The 21772-nt window shown below is 46.1% G+C and overlaps 1 protein-coding gene across 3 annotated transcripts in view; it reads right to left on the bottom strand.

The window, feature by feature from the left end:
- Nucleotides 1-21772, bottom strand: part of slmapa (sarcolemma associated protein a) — a 103680-nt gene that overhangs the window by 21418 nt on the left and 60490 nt on the right. For 2 of the 3 annotated variants that reach the window (XM_083661921.1, XM_083661920.1), the window contains exons 9-16: nucleotides 20287-20424; nucleotides 19393-19561; nucleotides 16211-16261; nucleotides 14260-14418; nucleotides 5061-5123; nucleotides 1583-1642; nucleotides 1184-1258; nucleotides 299-379 (exon numbers count right to left, since the gene is read on the bottom strand). In XM_083661921.1, coding sequence (XP_083518047.1) covers nucleotides 299-379; nucleotides 1184-1258; nucleotides 1583-1642; nucleotides 5061-5123; nucleotides 14260-14418; nucleotides 16211-16261; nucleotides 19393-19561; nucleotides 20287-20424 — 796 coding nt within the window. The remainder of the gene's footprint in view (nucleotides 1-298; nucleotides 380-1183; nucleotides 1259-1582; nucleotides 1643-5060; nucleotides 5124-14259; nucleotides 14419-16210; nucleotides 16262-19392; nucleotides 19562-20286; nucleotides 20425-21772) is intronic. The other variant, XM_083661922.1, reaches the window with a different exon arrangement.

The following is a 21772-nucleotide window of genomic DNA, read 5'->3' as shown; positions in this document are numbered from 1 at the left end:
GTAAAGTAACTGTGTGGCACTGACCTGACGTGTCGTCACTGCTGCGGTCACAAGGTAAGTAAAGTAACACTGACCTGACGTGTCGTCACTGCTGCGGTCACAAGGTAAGTAAAGTAACTATGTGGCACTGACCTGACGTGTCGTCACTGCTGTGGTCACAAGGTACGTAAAGTAACTGTGTGGCACTGACCTGACGTGTCGTCACTGCTGCGGTCACAAGGTAAGTAAAGTAACACTGACCTGACGTGTCGTCACTGCTGCGGTCACAAGGTACGTAAAGTAACTGTGTGGCACTGACCTGACGTGTCGTCACTGCTGCGGTCTTTGCTGGGACTGAGAGTGTCTGACATGTCCGACTCTTTAGCATCCATCGGATTCTCTGTACACACACACACACACACACACACACACACACACACACAGTTTAGCCAGTAGGAGCAGGACAGGGATGTACCATTGACAATGAATGGAGAGGGAATTAACAACAAAAATAAATGCGGGAATAAGAAAGAAAGAAAAATAGGAGGTAGAAAATGAGAAGCACCAGAAAACAGAACTAAGTGTTTAGAGTGGGAGGGTTTTGAACAGATAATGGTTTGATCCTGTGCTTTCAGTCAACACACACACACACACACACACACACACACACACACACACACACACACACACACACACACACACACACACACACACACACAGCTATTCTGTTGTGAATGGAGCGCGGGAACAACGAACAACAGAGGTTTGGAAAATCAGCAAATACTGCTATTCCTTTTGCTACTGTGTGTATGCGTGTGCATGTGTGTGTGTGTGTGCGTGCGTGTGCGGGTGTGTGTGTGTGTGTGTGTGTGTGTGTGTGTGTGTGTGTGTGTGCGTGCGTGCGTGCGCGCGCGCGTGTGTGTGTGTGTGTGCTGAAAAAATGCTTTTCAACATTTCACCAGAGCCCCAACAAAGGGCCGGTGGTATGTGTAGGCAATGTCGTGTGTGTGTGTGTGTGTGTGTGTGTGTGTGTGTGAGTGTGTGTGTGTGTGTGTGTGAGAGTGAGTGTGTGTGTGTGTGTGTGTGTGTGTGTGTGAGAGTGAGAGTGAGAGTGAGAGTGTGTGTGTGTGTGTGTGTGTGTGTGTGTGTGTGTGTGTGTGTGTGTGTGTGTGTGTGTGTGTGTGTGTGTGTGTGTGTGTTCTACCTTTGAGTCGGTCAGGACTTGCCAGACTGTCATCTTCTGCTGTCTGGTTGTTCTGCAGGTGGGCGTCAATCACTTCTACACACACACACACGAACACACACACACACACACACACACACGCACACACAGAGTTTTTAAAGTTATTCTGACTGAAGGCTATTTTCATCTCTAGTGAGTAACTGCTTGTGCACGGCATGTGAAGGAAAAAGTTGAAAAAAGTGTCTTATACATGAGCGCTGGTGACTGGTGCGGCACAAGAGCCAAGCACATTCGGGCAAAATTCAGTTCTCAAATTCTCAAAATCAATTCGACTGAACGCTGCCGTGAATCAGAAATCACAGATCTGAATTCTAAAAAGTGTGACATTCCCCTTTAAGCCTTGGCGGAGTTCCAACTTACCGCCAAAGTTGGCCAATTTGTGGATTGAAGAACCGACAGCCTCCTTCAACTGTTTGACGGCTGTGGAGAGACAAGAGGAGGAGAGAGGAGAGACAAGAGGAGGAGAGACAAGAGGAGAGAGGAGAGACAAGAGGAGGAGAGAGGAGAGACAAGAGGAGGAGAGACAAGAGGAGGAGAGACCAGAGGAGGAGAGAGGAGAGACAAGAGGAGGAGACAAGAGGAGGAGAGACAAGAGGAGAGACAAGAGGAGGAGAGAGGAGAGACAAGAGGAGGAGACAAGAGGAGGAGAGAGGAGAGACAAGAGGAGGAGAGACAAGAGGAGGAGAGAGGAGAGACAAGAGGAGAGACAAGAGGAGGAGAGAGGAGAGACAAGAGGAGGAGACAAGAGGAGGAGAGACAAGAGGAGGAGAGACAAGAGGAGGAGAGAGGAGAGACAAGAGGAGGAGACAAGAGGAGGAGAGAGGAGAGGCAAGAGGAGAGAGGAGAGACAAGAGGAGGAGACAAGAGGAGGAGAGAGGAGAGACAAGAGGAGAGAGGAGAGACAAGAGGAGGAGAGAGGAGAGACAAGAGGAGGAGAGAGGCGAGACAAGAGGAGGAGATAGGAGAGACAAGAAGAGGAGAGACCAGAGGAGGAGAGACCAGAGGAGGAGAGAGGAGAGACATGATGAGAGAGGAGAGACAAGAGGAGAGACAAGGAGGAGAGAGGAGAAACAAGAGGAGGAGAGGAGAGGAGAGACAAGAGAGAGAACACAGGTAGAATTGGTCAAGAAACCCAGGTTCAACTTGGAGAAAACGCATAAACTGGATTTGAGTGAACGAAAAGGAAATGTGCCCGACAAACTCTGCAAACATCCAGTGTCCAGGCGGACTGCTGACTCCACTGTTTCCTGTGTACCGCCCAGGCAAGTACATTTCAACCTGACACATGCTCAGAAATCTAAAGTGTGCAAGTACACAACATGTAAACAGCAATACAGTTAGTGTCACTGTTAGCCTACTGAAAACACTCACATTTCACACTGATTTCTTGTTGGGGAAATTAATCAACTCTAGGCTTTATGTAGAATTTGAAATTGACAACAGATGCTAAGTTGTTCTCAGCGTCGAGGCATAAAAAGAAGCGGAGGCGGTGTGGAAAGATGGCGGCCCATTCATCCCAATGCAAGCCAGCACATGTGCTGACAACGTTTCTGGTTCCTGGGCCCATAGATTCTGCTCAGTAGTGTTCTTCTTGGCCCCGCCTCCACATGAACAACAGACCAGAACTGTCTTCAAGTGTCCAGCGCCAAGGCCACGCCCCTTTTTAGGGGAAACCCACCATAGTAAAAGACGGTACAAGAAGCCGAAACCACTTCAAACACACTATTTAAAACAGTTTAATTTGATAGAGATATGCCGAAGAGTTGCTGTTGCAATAAAATAAAATTAAAAAACGGGTCTGCGATAGATATGTTTTAATAGAGTAGGGGTGACACCGTCAGTGTGGGCGATGCATGTAACCTGGTGGAAACTGGATACAGCGTTCATATAAGGCAAGTACCTCGTGTCGATGTGTCTTGCTCATTCTATGGCCGGCCCGAGTTGAAATATATTGTCATGTCATGTTGTCTTTGGGTCATTTATAAACAAAATGAATTCTGGTATTTTCCTATAGATTTTTTGGGTACTGCTATTTTACATTGAAGTCAACGCGAGTGGCTTGTGTTGTCCCCTAAAAAGGGGCGTGGCCTTCATGTTTTGCAAATGACCCGGATGTGCTGGCCTGGTCTATTTCTAATGGCCAGAGTCATAGCCAGAGGGGGAGCTCCAGAAAATGCATCTTGGTGGCGTCTAAATAAAAATGGACGCATTCATTTAAAACTTGACCATTCAAAGAGTCGTTTTTGACTTTGACTGATGCCCAGAGTTGTACACCTACTTCTGTCTCCATGTATGTCTATGCGGGGAAATGGCTTTTTGGGCCCCTTAGCGTCATGTGACTTGCAAGACCAAGCTTGGCCACTACGGCAACATTGCTTCACCGATAATGTAAGGCAAAATTCCCGCTGCTATCTTTAAAGCTAGCACTGGTGAATGCAGGCTGTTGAGGCAGAGTCTGCTTGTGCCTCTGCTGGCTGCCTCTGTGTGGAATAACATCAAGCTGGTTTGGAGGTTTGTGCATGCTGTCTGTCAGTGTCAAGGGAGAGGCACCGCGCTCTCCTGCTGCTCAACAGGTACCGCCATTTGTCTCGCATGGATTTTGACTCCCTGACTTGCCGTCCTTTTTGCTAGCTATTTCATAATGCTACTTCAATGGTAACCTCGACTGCCAACATGGATATTACATACCTATAATAACGATTTCCAACCTTTACTTTGGAAGAAAAAAGGAATGTGGAAATGGGAAGCAAACATGAAAGCTAAGTTACCAGTTGACCCCTTTCATGGGGGCCATTTTGTGTCGAAAATGCAGGGTAAACACAGGTGCAAGCAAAACAGTAATGAGGGTTTCCAACGTCCAATCAGGGAAGTTAGTTGTATTGGATAGTTTGAGGTCGGCGCCAATTTTGATCCAATCACAGAAAAGTTGAAATCTTCTCGGAAAAGGAAGGTCAGATCGCGATCCCTTGAAAAGAATATATGTATTTTTTCACCCCGAATCCAACGCCGCCATCCGTGATTCTCTACAAGTTACGGTTGCGGAGATACTGCAGGACTACAGGAGAGAGATAGAGGACAGGAGATACGTCCTCCCGGCCTGCAGGACTACAGGAGAGCGATAGAGGACAGCGGAGGGTGGGGGGTTTCAAGTCACTGACCAAACACTGTATTTCAGTGATTGCTGTCAGAATATAGAGCCATTTAACACTTATTTGAACACAAAAACATCACTGAATGCAGCTTAAAGATAATGTTCATGTACTGTGTATTGTCATAGCCTGTATGTGCTGGTTCAGTAGGCCTACTGATTCAGTTTTGGGGGTGTGTGAAGCTGATATATTAGTGTGTGAATGTGTGCAGTGATTTAAGATTGATTGTTAATCATATGTTTGGGTTTCTCTTGTATTCACTTCATGCCAACACGCATTTTACATTTTTGACAAAGGCTATTTGATTGACTTTGCAGTGGTCTTATTTAATTGAGTTAAACTCAATTATCGCCTAACTAATATATCATATTTTTCGTATATCATATTTTTCGTTGCATGCGCTGTGCAATTTGAGCTCTGGCTGCTGTGTTAAATGACCATATGCATAAATAGTTCACTGCCTAGTAGTGCCTACCCAGCCATGGACCTCATCACCTCACTGCACGTCATCGCCTACCCAGCCATGGATGGACCTCATCCTAGGTCAGTTTACAGTCCAGCCAAGAAACTGGACCTGCTCATAGAAGGGTCACCTACATGGCTGTAGAAAAGTGTGTGTAAGAGTGTGTGTGTGTGTGTGTGTGTGTGTGTGTGTGTGGACACACACCAAAGTAGGCGTTTGTACTCACGCGGACATTCAATCAACTGTTGGATTCTAGTGCAGTCTCCCCCGCTGTTAACATGACAGTTGTCTGATAGAAACACAGAGGACTAGCATTAAACTAAGGTTACTGAGAGGGAGACAGAGAGAGAGGGAGAGACATATAGAGAGGGAGAGAGAGACATATAGAGAGAGAGAGACATATAGAGAGGGAGAGAGAGACATATAGAGAGGGAGAGAGAGACATATAGAGAGGGAGAGAGAGACATATAGAGAGAGACATAGAGAGGGAGAGAGAGAGACATATAGAGAGGGAGAGAGATACATAGAGAGGGAGAGAGAGACATAGAGAGGGAGAGAGAGACATAATGGGGAGAGAGAGACATATAGAGAGGGAGAGAGAGACATATACAGAGGGAGAGAGAGACATATAGAGAGGGAGAGAGAGACATATACAGAGGGAGAGAGAGACATATAGAGAGAGAGAGACATATAGAGAGGGAGAGAGAGACATATAGAGAGGGAGAGAGAGACATATAGAGAGGGAGAGAGAGACATATAGAGAGGGAGAGAGAGAGACATATAGAGAGGGAGAGAGAGACATATAGAGAAGGAGAGAGAGACATATAGAGAGGGAGAGAGAGACATATAGAGAGGGAGAGAGAGAGACATATAGAGAGGGAGAGAGAGACATATAGAGAGGGAGAGAGAGACATATAGAGAGGGAGAGAGAGACATATAGAGAGGGAGAGAGAGACATATAGAGAGGGAGAGAGAGAGACATATAGAGAGGGAGAGAGAGACATATAGAGAGGGAGAGAGAGAGACATATAGAGAGGGAGAGAGAGAGACATATAGAGAGGGAGAGAGAGACATATAGAGAGGGAGAGAGAGAGACATATAGAGAGAGAGAGAGATACATATAGAGAGGGAGAGAGAGACATATAGAGAGGGAGAGAGAGACATATAGAGAGGGAGAGAGAGACATATAGAGAGGGAGAGAGAGACATATAGAGAGGGAGAGAGAGAGACATATAGAGAGGGAGAGAGAGACATATAGAGAGGGAGAGACATATAGAGAGGGAGAGAGAGAGAGACATATAGAGAGGGAGAGAGAGAGACATATAGAGAGGGAGAGAGAGACATATAGAGAGGGAGAGAGAGACATATAGAGTGACAGAAAGAGACGACGGAAAAAGGAAAGACGGATTGAGACAAGCGGGCAGGAGATACAGGTAGAATGAACGAGACGGAGACAGGTCAAGAGCTACACAGAGAGACGGAGACAGGTCAAGAGCTACACAGAGAGACGGAGACAGGTCGAGAGCTACACAGAGAGACGGAGACAGGTCAAGAGCTACACAGAGAGACGGAGACAGGTCGAGAGCTACACAGAGAGACGGACAGACCGATGGATAAACAGATGGACAGGCAGCAGAACATGCCAGACCAGGCAGGCGTCATCAGTCAGTCAGACAGACAGATAAAGAGATCACAGAGCTCTAGATGGACATGAGAAGACAGGATGCAGAGAGCTAGAGAGGCAGGCAGAGAGACAAGACTGTGACCGACCGTCATAACCTTTCCTCTCAAATCAACTCTTCAGTTCCACATACTACGGCCATGGTAGAACCAGCAGAGCAACACTAACCACAACAACCATTATGTAAAACTACACTCAGGTAGAGCGTCTCTTCTCGTCTCTGTAGATTCTCCCTCTCTGTCCACATTCAACTCTGCTAAATCTCACTACATCTGTCAGTTTGCTCACTGGTGGACATTGTGTCCACACTGGTGGACATGGTGTCCACACTGGTGGACATTGTGTCCACACTGGAAGAGACCGATCCAAACTGCAGAGGGACATCTAAAAGAAGTAGCAGCAGAGGAAGCTGACTCCAACAACAACACATGAAGAAGATTTAGAGCCGGTTCACATGCCGCATTTCTTCAGGGTATGTGCAGGAATCCTGAAGTTAAATCCAATATTTTTGAATACCTTATTTAAGACTTTTTCGATATGCATTATTTTAACACCTCAACGAACAACCTCAACGTTCATCTCATCGGCAAAAGGGGTGTAAATAACAATCACAATACGATATTATATCGATCCTTTGCACGATACTACGATATTTTGTTGATACTGTATCACAAAGTCTGCCACGATACGATTTTGATTCAATTCAGGTGTTTACGATCGATATGAGATCATATATGCCCATTTAACACAATCAGCTACAACATTTAATACCTCATCATATGGCGATTAAGACTTTTTAAGGGCCTTCATTTTCCCTACATTGATACCCTGTTTTTTGCACGCTCAAATCCATTCATATCAATGGGAATGCGCAGCAGACGCGCATTCATGTGTTTCGACACAGCTGACTGCGACCATGGCACACTGCGATAAAAACATCGGAACTTTCTGGAACGCAGCCAGCATGTTACACTACACAGCCAGCATGTTACACTACACAGCCTGCATGTTACACTACACAGCCAGCATGTTACACTACACAGCCAGCATGTTACACTACACAGCCAGCATGTTACACTACACAGCCAGCATGTTACACTACACAGCCAGCATGTTACACTACACAGCCAGCATGTTACACTACACAGCCTGCATGTTACACTACACAGCCAGCATGTTACACTACACAGCCAGCATGTTACACTACACAGCCAGCATGTTACACTACACAGCCAGCATGTTACACTACACAGCCAGCATGTTACACTACACAGCATGTTACACTACACAGCATGTTACACTACACAGCCAGCATGTTACACTACACAGCCAGCATGTTACACTACACAGCCAGCATGTTACACTACACAGCCAGCATGTTACACTACACAGCCAGCATGTTACACTACACAGCCAGCATGTTACACTACACAGCCAGCATGTTACACTACACAGCCAGTATGTTACACTACACAGCCAGTATGTTACACTACACAGCCAGCATGTTACACTACACAGCCAGTATGTTACACTACACAGCCAGCATGTTACACTACACAGCCAGCATGTTACACTACACAGCCAGCATGTTACACTACACAGCCAGCATGTTACACTACACAGCCAGCATGTTACACTACACAGCATGTTACACTACACAGCCAGCATGTTACACTACACAGCCAGCATGTTACACTACACAGCCAGCATGTTACACTACACAGCCAGCATGTTACACTACACAGCCAGCATGTTACACTACACAGCCAGTATGTTACACTACACAGCCAGTATGTTACACTACACAGCCAGCATGTTACACTACACAGCCAGTATGTTACACTACACAGCCAGCATGTTACACTACACAGCCAGCATGTTACACTACACAGCCAGCATGTTACACTACACAGCCAGCATGTTACACTACACAGCCAGCATGTTACACTACACAGCCAGCATGTTACACTACACAGCCAGCATGTTACACTACACAGCCAGCATGTTACACTACACAGCCAGCATGTTACACTACACAGCCAGCATGTTACACTACACAGCCAGCATGTTACACTACACAGCCAGCATGTTACACTACACAGCCAGCATGTTACACTACACAGCCAGCATGTTACACTACACAGCCAGCATGTTACACTACACAGCCAGCATGTTACACTACACAGCCTGCATGTTACACTACACAGCATGTTACACTACACAGCCAGCATGTTACACTACACAGCCAGCATGTTACACTACACAGCCAGTATGTTACACTACACAGCCAGCATGTTACACTACACAGCCAGCATGTTACACTACACAGCCAGCATGTTACACTACACAGCCAGCATGTTACACTACACAGCCAGCATGTTACACTACACAGCCAGCATGTTACACTACACAGCCAGCATGTTACACTACACAGCCAGCATGTTACACTACACAGCCAGCATGTTACACTACACAGCCAGCATGTTACACTACACAGCCAGTATGTTACACTACACAGCCAGCATGTTACACTACACAGCCAGCATGTTACACTACACAGCCAGCATGTTACACTACACAGCCAGCATGTTACACTACACAGCCAGCATGTTACACTACACAGCCAGCATGTTACACTACACAGCCAGCATGTTACACTACACAGCCAGCATGTTACACTACACAGCCTGCATGTTACACTACACAGCATGTTACACTACACAGCCAGCATGTTACACTACACAGCCAGCATGTTACACTACACAGCCAGCATGTTACACTACACAGCCAGTATGTTACACTACACAGCCAGCATGTTACACTACACAGCCAGCATGTTACACTACACAGCCAGCATGTTACACTACACAGCCTGTATGTTACACTACACAGCCAGCATGTTACACTACACAGCCAGCATGTTACACTACACAGCCAGCATGTTACACTACACAGCCAGTATGTTACACTACACAGCCAGCATGTTACACTACACAGCCAGCATGTTACACTACACAGCATGTTACACTACACAGCCAGCATGTTACACTACACAGCCAGTATGTTACACTACACAGCCAGCATGTTACACTACACAGCCAGCATGTTACACTACACAGCCAGCATGTTACACTACACAGCATGTTACACTACACAGCCAGCATGTTACACTACACAGCCAGCATGTTACACTACACAGCCAGCATGTTACACTACACAGCCAGTATGTTACACTACACAGCCAGCATGTTACACTACACAGCATGTTACACTACACAGCCAGCATGTTACACTACACAGCATGTTACACTACACAGCATGTTACACTACACAGCCAGCATGTTACACTACACAGCATGTTACACTACACAGCCAGCATGTTACACTACACAGCCAGCATGTTAGACTACACAGCATGTTACACTACACAGCATGTTACACTACACAGCCAGCATGTTACACTACACAGCCAGCATGTTACACTACACAGCCAGTATGTTACACTACACAGCCAGCATGTTACACTACACAGCCAGCATGTTACACTACACAGCCAGCATGTTACACTACACAGCCAGTATGTTACACTACACAGCCAGCATGTTACACTACACAGCCAGCATGTTACACTACACAACCAGCATGTTACACTACACAGCCAGCATGTTACACTACACAGCCAGCATGTTACACTACACAGCCAGCATGTTACACTACACAGCCAGCATGTTACACTACACAGCCAGCATGTTACACTACACAGCCAGCATGTTACACTACACAGCCTGCATGTTACACTACACAGCCAGTATGTTACACTACACAGCCAGCATGTTACACTACACAGCCAGCATGTTACACTACACAGCCAGCATGTTACACTACACAGCCAGTATGTTACACTACACAGCCAGTATGTTACACTACACAGCCAGTATGTTACACTACACAGCCAGCATGTTACACTACACAGCCAGCATGTTACACTACACAGCCAGTATGTTACACTACACAGCCTGCATGTTACACTACACAGCCAGCATGTTACACTACACAGCCAGCATGTTACACTACACAGCCAGCATGTTACACTACACAGCCAGCATGTTACACTACACAGCCAGCATGTTACACTACACAGCCAGTATGTTACACTACACAGCCAGCATGTTACACTACACAGCCAGCATGTTACACTACACAGCCAGCATGTTACACTACACAGCCAGCATGTTACACTACACAGCCAGCATGTTACACTACACAGCCAGCATGTTACACTACACAGCCAGCATGTTACACTACACAGCCAGCATGTTACACTACACAGCCAGCATGTTACACTACACAGCCAGCATGTTACACTACACAGCCAGCATGTTACACTACACAGCCAGCATGTTACACTACACAGCCAGCATGTTACACTACACAGCCAGCATGTTACACTACACAGCCAGCATGTTACACTACACAGCCAGCATGTTACACTACACAGCCAGCATGTTACACTACACAGCCAGCATGTTACACTACACAGCCAGTATGTTACACTACACAGCCAGCATGTTACACTACACAGCCAGTATGTTACACTACACAGCCAGCATGTTACACTACACAGCCAGCATGTTACACTACACAGCCAGCATGTTACACTACACAGCCAGCATGTTACACTACACAGCCAGCATGTTACACTACACAGCCAGCATGTTACACTACACAGCCAGCATGTTACACTACACAGCCAGCATGTTACACTACACAGCCAGCATGTTACACTACACAGCCAGCATGTTACACTACACAGCCAGCATGTTACACTACACAGCCAGCATGTTACACTACACAGCCAGCATGTTACACTACACAGCCAGCATGTTACACTACACAGCCAGCATGTTACACTACACAGCCAGCATGTTACACTACACAGCCAGCATGTTACACTACACAGCCAGCATGTTACACTACACAGCCAGCATGTTACACTACACAGCCAGCATGTTACACTACACAGCCAGCATGTTACACTACACAGCCAGCATGTTACACTACACAGCCAGCATGTTACACTACACAGCCAGCATGTTACACTACACAGCCAGCATGTTACACTACACAGCCAGCATGTTACACTACACAGCCAGCATGTTACACTACACAGCCAGCATGTTACACTACACAGCCAGTATGTTACACTACACAGCCAGTATGTTACACTACACAGCCAGCATGTTACACTACACAGCCAGCATGTTACACTACACAGCCAGCATGTTACACTACACAGCCAGCATGTTACACTACACAGCCAGCATGTTACACTACACAGCCAGCATTTTACACTACACAGCCAGCATGTTACACTACACAGCCAGCATGTTACACTACACAGCCAGCATGTTACACTACACAGCCAGCATGTTACACTACACAGCCAGCATGTTACACTACACAGCCAGCATGTTACACTACACAGCCAGCATGTTACACTACACAGCCAGCATGTTACACTACACAGCCAGCATGTTACACTACACAGCCAGCATGTTACACTACACAGCCAGCATGTTACACTACACAGCCAGCATGTTACACTACACAGCCAGCATGTTACACTACACAGCCTGAAACCTGAGCTTTACTTCTTGATCCACGTGTAGATCAAGAAGTAAAGCTACAGACTGTTTTACTGTGATGGCAATCCATTATTTCAGATAACTACTAACAAACGTGTGAAGTTGTTGTCTTTGGTTGCTTGGCAACGCCAGGCGCACCCTGCAGCGTAACCGCCCAAGTTCACTTGATAAACGTTCTGTGTTCACGGTCCACTTGGCGCGCCTCGAATTTGCCAAGTGTTTTAGAGCACTGCATGTGCACCGGGCCCTTAGGGGACATTCACACCAAAAGCGTTTTTTTTTCAGTCAGAACGCTATGAAAATCATGTTGAGAGCGCTTCCATTGTGCACAAAACACAGCGCACGGAGCGGTTTTTTTCTGCTCCGTTTTGTTTTCCCCCTGCAGTCGCGTGCAGTACAGATCAGAACACAACGACCACACGGACGGCAGCCAGCGGGTTTTGTCTGTTTCATGTTGTTCACTGTCAACATGAAAGCCAGATTATTGCCAATTCGGGCAGAAGCGGAGGTTGGAGGATACCTCTGGAGGAGAAAAGGTAGGACGAGTGGAAATGACGAGCAGCGCGCTTTTCCTCTAATGTTCAACTTTTTTCAGCTTTAAAACGCCCACAGCGCTCCTCCAAAAACAACAGACGCCACCAGCGTTTAAACGCCAGGTGCGTTCATTAAAAGAGGAGCACGTCTAGCGCGTCCTTACATAGAGAATGAATTGCAGAAAGACGCTGGCAGCTCCAAAAACGCTTTTGGTCTGAATGGCCCCTAGGCTGCAATCCCATCTACAAGTCCTTCACTTTGGTCTGAACCAGAGTAGAAAAGTTGACTTTGTTCCATTTTTGTATTTATTGACCAAATCCAATCCAATCAGGACTTGTAAACAAGTGTCACATGACTCACAAGGTGCTTGTTTAATTGGACAGTTTTAGTCACGAGTTGTCTCGCAAGTCAAAAACAAATCTGACTCCACTTCCTGTAACTTTATCTAACATGATGGACTCGCCTGTCTGTTTGTCTGTGGTGTTAGATAAGAACACATGAAGAAACGGCAGAATATGAGCCTTAAGGTCCTTACACATCGGGAGCGTTTTCTTCGTGCGATTAATTCGCACGTCAATAATATTTTCCGAACCTATAATCAGTCAATGCAACCGTGCATACCAACGGCGAAGTTTCGCTGAGCGTTATTGCTGTGTTTATTTTTTTCCGAACCACGGTCGATTTTTCAGAAATTCCCTTCCGACGTGTACACATCTGTGGCTGTGATTGACAGGTGGGTCAAAACTCGCATCGCAATTTTGTGCCGTACATTCGCATCGCTCTTGATGTGTAAGGACCTTTAGTCTGGACTTCATCTTGCCCTGCTAGGCTTTCCAAGCACAAAGTAGCCTCCCAGCCTTCCTACTCCATTAGATGACTCTTGTTAACTACATTGCACACCACATCAATTCCTATTTAATTCAGCTGCCTCTCTCTCTCTCCAGTCTGCGCTGACTGATCCAATCAGCTGCCTCTCTCTCTCTCCAGTCTGCGCTGACTGATCCAATCAGCTGCCTCTCTCTCTCTCCAGTCTGCGCTGACTGATCCAATCAGCTGCCTCTCTCTCTCTCCAGTCTGCGCTGACTAATCCAATCAGCTGCCTCTCTCTCTCCAGTCTGCGCTGACTGATCCAATCAGCTGCCTCTGTCTCTCCAGTCTGCGCTGACTGATCCAATCAGCTGCCTCTCTCTCTCTCCAGTCTGCGCTGACTGATCCAATCAGCTGCCTCTCTCTCTCTCCAGTCTGCGCTGGCTGATCCAATCAGCTGCCTCTCTCTCTCTCCAGTCTGCGCTGACTGATCCAATCAGCTGCCTCTCTCTCTCTCCAGTCTGCGCTGACTGATCCAATCAGCTGCCTCCCTCTCTCTCCAGTCTGCGCTGGCTGATCCAATCAGCTGCCTCTCTCTCTCTCCAGTCTGCGCTGACTGATCCAATCAGCTGCCTCTCTCTCTCCAGTCTGCGCTGGCTGTTAGTGCAGCTGGTCTGAAAGCGGACAGCAGGAAGAGAGCGACACCTCAGTGAAGACAGACCCTCATCCCTTTAGGTGACATGAATCAAACCAACTACCATCAGCATCGTCTTCTTCACCAACAGCCCCATCATCTGTGTCTGTATCCTCCTCCTCCTCCTCCTCCTCTTCCTCTTCCTCCTGGGTCTCAGGCATCTGCAGGCTCTGTTTGTCCTCTACAGGCTCCTCTACTGGTCCGGTGGCGAGAAGACCGACATCTGTCACATGACCAGATCACATATAGATTTTTTGTCTTTCTTTGCTTGTTTGCCTGCAGGCCACACGGGGCAGCACATCTTAAAATAGTAGATAGCCAACTGGACGTTTAGAGCAGAAGAAGACCGTGTCCAAATGATCACTGTACTGTAGGTTTGGGCCGATATCGCGATATTTTGCAAATATCATGATATTTTCCAAATATCATGATATTTTCCGCTGTGGCATATATTGTCCACATTATTGGCTCTTAATAACCTAGAAATTGTCATTTGGTAGAAATACAATTAAAAGCAAAAACAAATAAAATAAAATGAGAAAAGGGAAATACACCCAAAACCCAGAGACAATAACTAATATTGCGATATTTTATATAATTATAAAAATGTTCATATCGCCCCAATCCTGGATGGCTGGTTACCTGCCAGAGTGAAACAGAATCAAATTACCAGGAGTCAATCAGCGACTCAACACTCCTTTTCCCCAGAGGAAGAAAAACAAAATGGAGGATAGACTGTGTCACCATAGAAACAACCCAGCATAGCAGCCCAGAAACCAATACCACCAGGAACCATGAACCTTGAAAAAACCACCAAGCTCCTTCAAGACCAGATCAGACAGAGTTCGCTACACATTCTGACGCAGCTCAACGGGACGCCTGGTCGTTCTGTAACTCACAGCTCACAGGTTCGAGCCCCAGGCTGAACCCCCTACTGCTGTGCTGGCTTTTCACAAGTGAGTCACACACAGAGATCCAGATGGTAAGTCTACATGCATTGCTGACTGAAACTAACTGACTCACATGTCACCAGAGGTGGAGACTCCAGTCTCATGACTTGGACTCGCGTCAGACTCACAAGTTGATTTGCTTGAGACTTGACTTGTGCTTTGTTGACTTGAAAAGCTTTCTAAAGTCTTGACTTGAGATCTTGTGTTTGTGTAAATGACTTGGATTGAAAGTGATGAGATTTGTGCCAGCAGACGACTGATTTTAAATTCTGTTTTCTGAATTTGTATGGAATGATTGAATTGATTGAAGTTGAAACTGATTCTAGAAATCAAACTCATGACGCCCAGGTTTTTATCCTATTAAAAGCATATTGCATTGAAAACTCATACTGTTTAAATTGATACTGGACTCTTTATTTGTTCTGACTTGACTTGCTGTTCTACATTTAAACTTTTTTTTTTTTTTTTTATCAGGGTTTCCTCCATTGAGCCAAGGTTGACCCCCCCCCCACCAGGCCTAAGCACCAGTTCCCCTGACCGACCAGAGCAGGCGCTAGTGCAGCAGCCAGGACTCACACCCAACCGGCTTCCTATCCACAGTAGGAACGTCTGACAAAGCCAGAGGTACCGCTGCCGGGAATTGAACCCGGGTCTTTTACCTCTACGCTACCCAGACGCCCCATTTAGACTTGAGACTTCACATGAACGGCTTGGAGCTGACTTGGTACATTTAGACTTGGGACATGACTTGAGAGCCTCAAGTCTGACTTGGGACTGTAAAAAAACTCCTCTGCCTTGAGCTACGTACCAGAGGACATCAGAGAGCAAACGTTAACCTGGCAGATGGACGAGCACAGAGCCAGACTTCCACCATGATGCACAGAACGGACTGAGAGAGAAGGAGAGCAGGCGACAGGAAGTAGGAAGCGGGCATGCAGGAAGTTGGCATGCGTCGGTAGTGCGGGAAAAGAAGGTGAAGTCAGCAGCCAGAGGAGACAGACACCGGCGGGACGGGCCTGTGTGTGTATGTCCCAGAGCAGAGCAGAGCGGAGCATGTGGACTCACCCAGACTGTTGGTTTCTTTAATGCTTTTCTCCTGTAGCTGTTCTAACCGCACTGCAAACAAAAATATCAAATACAATCTGCTCAGTTTTGCAGACTTTTCATTGATCAAACGTATTTTTAAGTGTGTCAACAACCTTGCCCGAGAGATACTCTGTCAATTGGGAAACATACAAAATAGTGGAAATTGTAGAGCAGCAAAATGCAGAACAACATTTAGTCAGTCATCTTTCTCAGTAAGAGAATGGAATGTCATCTAAAATAAAATAAATAAAAACGGACAGTTGATTTTTTTTAACACGTGCAAAACAATGGCTGTTCACAGGCTTGCATACATACCGTAAATTCCGGACTATAAGGCGCACCGGTCTATAAGCCGCACCTTCAAAGGTGACTATTTTTTTCTTATATAAGCCGCACCGGTCTATAAGCCGCGGGTGTTTTGATGTTTAATTACCATATGTAAGGCTTCGTGCACAGAGGGGATTGTCGGGAAAGAGATGGCTGTTTGGGGAAGCTCCCATTTATTAACATTTCAACAAAACAAAAGTCAGGTCACTAATCCCCAGACAAAATCACACATTGTGAGATGCTTAAAAATCACCATCGGCGGGAGCTGCTGTGCAGCCAAGAACACAAGTGAAATTCGTTCTCTCGTGACCTGTGGTTCTCAACGTGATGGACGATTCACCTTTCTTGTTAACAGTCCTAGTGAGAGGCAGGTCGAACGTCAAAGGCACTTCATCCATATTTATGATCTGCTCCGGTCCGATGGAATATTCCTTGATCTTTCTTTGTGTGAATTCGCCGAAGTTTGTAATTTTCTCCTGGTAGTCGGGAGGGAGTTGCTGACACAGTCGTCCGCGCCCTGACGGACAGTCCCTTTCGTCTCGGGTTTGTGCATGATCCTTTGCTGCTGCTGCTGTTGTTGTTCCTGTCTCGCTACTGTCTCAGACATGGCTTTCAGGCTCAATCGCCGCCATCGTCGTAACACAGCCAGTTCTCCATCTTTTGAAGCATGATGTTAGATTACAACGAGCTAGTTGTGTGGCTTAGCCTTCCAAAATGTTGCTGTTAGTTTTTTAGAATGTAATACATAGAATTGGGAATGTTACATTCAATTTCATTCAGACTGTCTTTCAGGCTCAATCGCTGCCTTTTTCCCCCCGGAGCGAGGGAGGAGGGAGGGTGTTTTACCGTAGTGGCTGAGAGAGAGTAGTGGCACAGTGCTCCAATCAGGTCGCGAGGCACATTTTTTGCAACATCATCCAATCAGGGTCTCGCTCTCATAATGTCTGTCTTGCTCTCGTTCTGCCTCATACCAACATCCATAGATTTTGGAGGTTCCCGAGTGGCCGTTTGCTGGAAAAATCCATAGATAAGCCGCACCGTTATATAAGCCGCAGGGGGCAAAAAAGGCCAAAAAACGGGAAAAAAGCCGCGGCTTATAGTCCGGAATTTACGGTACTTTCTTTCCCTTTTGTTGCTCTGTCATCTTCACTCATTGTTGTCTCAATTACCGCTTGTAATGGTCGTTTGCGTGTGTTGGTTTGACTGTTTGCCTCTGTGCAGAAGTTTAGTATTAGATAGTTTTACCACGCCTGTGTGTTTATATGTTAGCAATGTGCTTATTATTACATGGCTTTGTTGAATACTCGATTCTGATTGGTCAATCAGGGCATTCAGTGGTCTGTTATTTCTGCATAACACAAACCGCTGCTAGGGATATCAGAGCGGGTACACAGGCCACGTCAGTCATATCGAGGAGTCCAGTCAAACTCATTTGCGACACACCAGTGTTTCCCATACATAAAGGATTTTGACCGCCACAAAAAGATGTTGAGCAAATTTTTTTTTTTACAGTGCACCTGAACGCAACATGCAAGATACCCGCTGAATAAGTGTCCAATAAATGTTCATGTCATTCTGGCCAATACTTCTGTTATAGCATTTCAGTCTGGAATTTGGAATATCTTTCAATAATCTATGATTTAGCTGCTAAATTGTCAAATACCGCCATCTGCTCGCTACCCAGGCACTTATGTATGTACTTAACCTAACTAACTTAACCTAACTAACTATCGGGTGTGCGTTGTCAGCCTAAACTCCGGCTGACACCCCAAAAACCTACAATCCGCTACAGAAAAATGTATATTGTTTGTTTATTAACTGGCCCCTCGCCTTCTATCATTTCACGAAAGTGGCAAAGCAAGTTGAGTATCCCTGACCTATAGGGAGAAATTTAGTTTGTCATTGTAAACCCACAGCACAGTAATGATGACATGTTCTTCATAGATCTAGCCTTTTAATTTTGCTCTTAAGCTTTCTCAAAGTACACCAAATTCATGCATTTTACTTTAAAATGTTAAAAAAAAATACCGCAGGGGGGCATGCCCCCCACCACAAATACTCAAAATCCTGTGGGAAACACTGCACACTGTGGCAAAAAGTTAGCTAGTAGCAACATTGTGTTAAAATGGGAGGGAGCCTCTCACACCTCTCTCTTGGATACTATTTGCTTTCTTCTTTAGAAGCATCTCAGACAAAGTACTGTGATGATGTTGTTGTTTCTACCCGGCTGGTGTTTTACCTGGAGCAGCATGTCCAAGCAACGCTGCTTAGCAAATCTGTCTTGTTTGCAGGTGTGGAAACAAGCAGGAAATGGACTCTCTTTTTGGCGGAGGCAACGAAATAACTTTCAAATCAATAAAATCGTTGTTGTAATATTTTATGTCAAATAATTGATTGATTTAGTAAGTAGCCGTGTAATGAGCAGGATAATGTACAGCGAGCTGTGTACATTATCTCTTACGTATGTTACACTATCTTCTAAAAGCCTAACCAGGGACAAGGACTGCAAATTAGCTAATTGGTTATTGGTTAGAAGTCCTATATCCACTGCATGGGTTGCATGTAGCAATGCTTATGTATTGTCCCCTGGCAAAAAACAAATAAAGAAAAACACAGCAGCAGAGAGCAGTGGTGACTAACTGGACGAGTGGGGCGAGCCAGCTGATTGGTCGCAGACGTCATTCCCATAATGCACGACTCGCTGTGTTCAGTTGGTCACTATGTTAACGCTAGTGGTAACCAAGGGTGCTAGAACTTGCTGAATGAAGGGAGTGTTGTGTGTGTGTGTGTGTGTGGGTGCTCGCGCACACGCGTGTGTGTGTGCATGTGTGTACCCTGTAGGGCGGTCAGCCTCTCGTTGGTGAAGTCGTTGTCGGCCTGCAGAGCCTCGATGCGAGCCTGGAGAACCTGCTCCTTCTCCTCCATCTCCTCGATCCGCAGCTCCAACTCCTTCTTCTCCGTCGCCCCGCGCTGCGTCAACTCCTCCTGACGGCCCTGCGCCACCTGCAGGAGAGAGGATGAACTGCTCAGTGTGTCTGCTGTCTTTCAGGCTCTCTCCAGTCGGAGGCCCTGTTCAGACCTGCTATTTACATACGAAGCTAAACCTCATGTTAGGACGTCGATTACCATGGCAACGATTGAACGGTCGATGCTTGGAAGCATTAAGCCCAATTTATGCTTCGTCTGCCGACACTTTTGAAATGGTCGCCGACAGAAATGAGGACTTGAGTCGACACTTTCAAGTGTCGGCGAGCCGTGTCTGCTACCTGGTGAAATGTCTAGTGTCGCTGACTACGTCATAGTATCGCGCAAGTCTGATTGGCTATATAGATGGCACGTGTTTGACTTCCTTGTTTTGGTTTTCACTCGATTGAAATGAATGAACGTGTCTCCGCAATTTTTATCAGCCTGTCCTTGATGTATGACTTCGTGAAAATCACAAAGAACATTGTGCATTTCCCAGAGCGAGACGAGGTGAGTTGTGTGTCGTTTATATGCGGTGGTTTCACTGTGCGTTCCATTCCCTCTCTTCTCTTGGCTGTCAGCCTTTAATAGCGTTCGAGTGTCACGTGACCGTTAAACAGAAGCGAACGTTCACTGAAGTATAAATGCAACACCATGAGCGACACTTTCTTTTTCGTCTGCGACCATGTGCTGAGCGACACTTTCTAATAAGTATAAATTAAGCTTTAGGGTGGGCCCTGGTCTGCAGACTTGTTTCACAGTACCTTGATCTTGTCAGTGAGCTCTTTGATCTGGTTGACTGCAGCGTTGTACTTGTTGGCCAGCTCTCTCAGCTCGTCCTGCCCGCGCTCAGACATCTCCTTCAGGTGGGTGCACTCGTCCTCCGTGTTGCTGAGGGAGCGCTTTGGCACCACAACCACAACCACAACCACCACCACCACCACCACCACAACCACAACCACAACCACCACAACAACAACAACAACAACACAAACAACACATCTTACTCACATCATCGGGTGAAAACATGTGGTTCAGTCCGTCTGCTAACTATGCTACATTGGCTGCTAGAATGTAAAGCAGTGTTTCTCAAATGGAGGTAGCGCCCCTAGGGGTACTTTGAAGGACTGCAGGGGGTACTCAGAAATTTCTAAAAATGTGTTGTTATTTTATATGTTGGTTATGAACAATTGGAGAATAATGCCACCTTAATAAATGCATTAAAATGTGTTGTGCTGGTGAAAGGGGGTACTCAGCGGAAAACATGTCTGAAAGGGGGTACATTCGTAAAAAAGAGTTTGAGAAGCACTGTTGTAAACAACAAATTAAAAATGTCATTAAAGGAAGGCGTTGTCGTTTTTCAACCAGATTTGTATCATTACAATGTCAGTAGTAGGTCAGTAGTACTGACATACTACTTAGTAGTAGTAGTCAATGTCAGTAGTATGAGCACATGGGCAGCCTTTACCTCCCCTCAGTCTACCATACAGGGAGAGCTCCCAGTTCATTCTCTGGCAAAACGCTCCGTCATCACAACACGTCACGACGGAACTGCAGAAGCTCTGCTCGAGACGCGGAATCTGCTCGAGGGCTGGTTAGGCGGCTGTTATTGTTTATTTTTTGTTTCCTAAGTAGGCGCACATCCAAGGAGAATCAGATGGAGAGCCTTAACGAGCCTTAATGACTTGCAGCTGGCGGGGGCGGAGTTTCTGCAGGCAGACAAACGGAGGACATTTCTCCCTGTGGAAAACATATCACCTTATTTTTGAATGCCCCACTGTAAAAAAGAATCGTGGGTACAAGGTCCGGTTTAATGTGACTCATTATAAACCGGAAGCTGGAGTCCATTATAAAAGTTATAAATATAGTCACGTTATAAACAACTAACCAACGCTGGAGGTCCGTATGGAAACTCGAAATGTGTGTTACTCGAAATGGTTAAAAGTTAAATCAATTTGGTGGCGTTTTACTGCCATGTAACATAGCTAGCTAGCCGCTAACATTAGCCACAGTTAGTAGCCGACTACCCACAATGCATTACGTTATCCCAGCACCCGAACGACACGGCTGTAGAGCAGAATGGCTCTGCTGTAAAAGGGTAAAATCCTCATAGACGTGTTTTTTGTCGGGGGCTGGGGGGTTATCTAAATTGGTTACACCGGAAATAGAACCCATAGTTAACGTAAGGGAAAATGGCCGCCAAAAATAAGGTGGATAGAGAAGGTAAACACTGTCCATCTGCTTATATCT

Source organism: Poromitra crassiceps, assembly GCF_964638095.1.
Source record: "Poromitra crassiceps genome assembly, chromosome: 27".
NCBI lineage: Eukaryota > Metazoa > Chordata > Actinopteri > Beryciformes > Melamphaidae > Poromitra > Poromitra crassiceps.
Note: the sequence above shows the minus strand (reverse complement) of the source record. Positions and strands in the feature narration are given on the sequence as shown.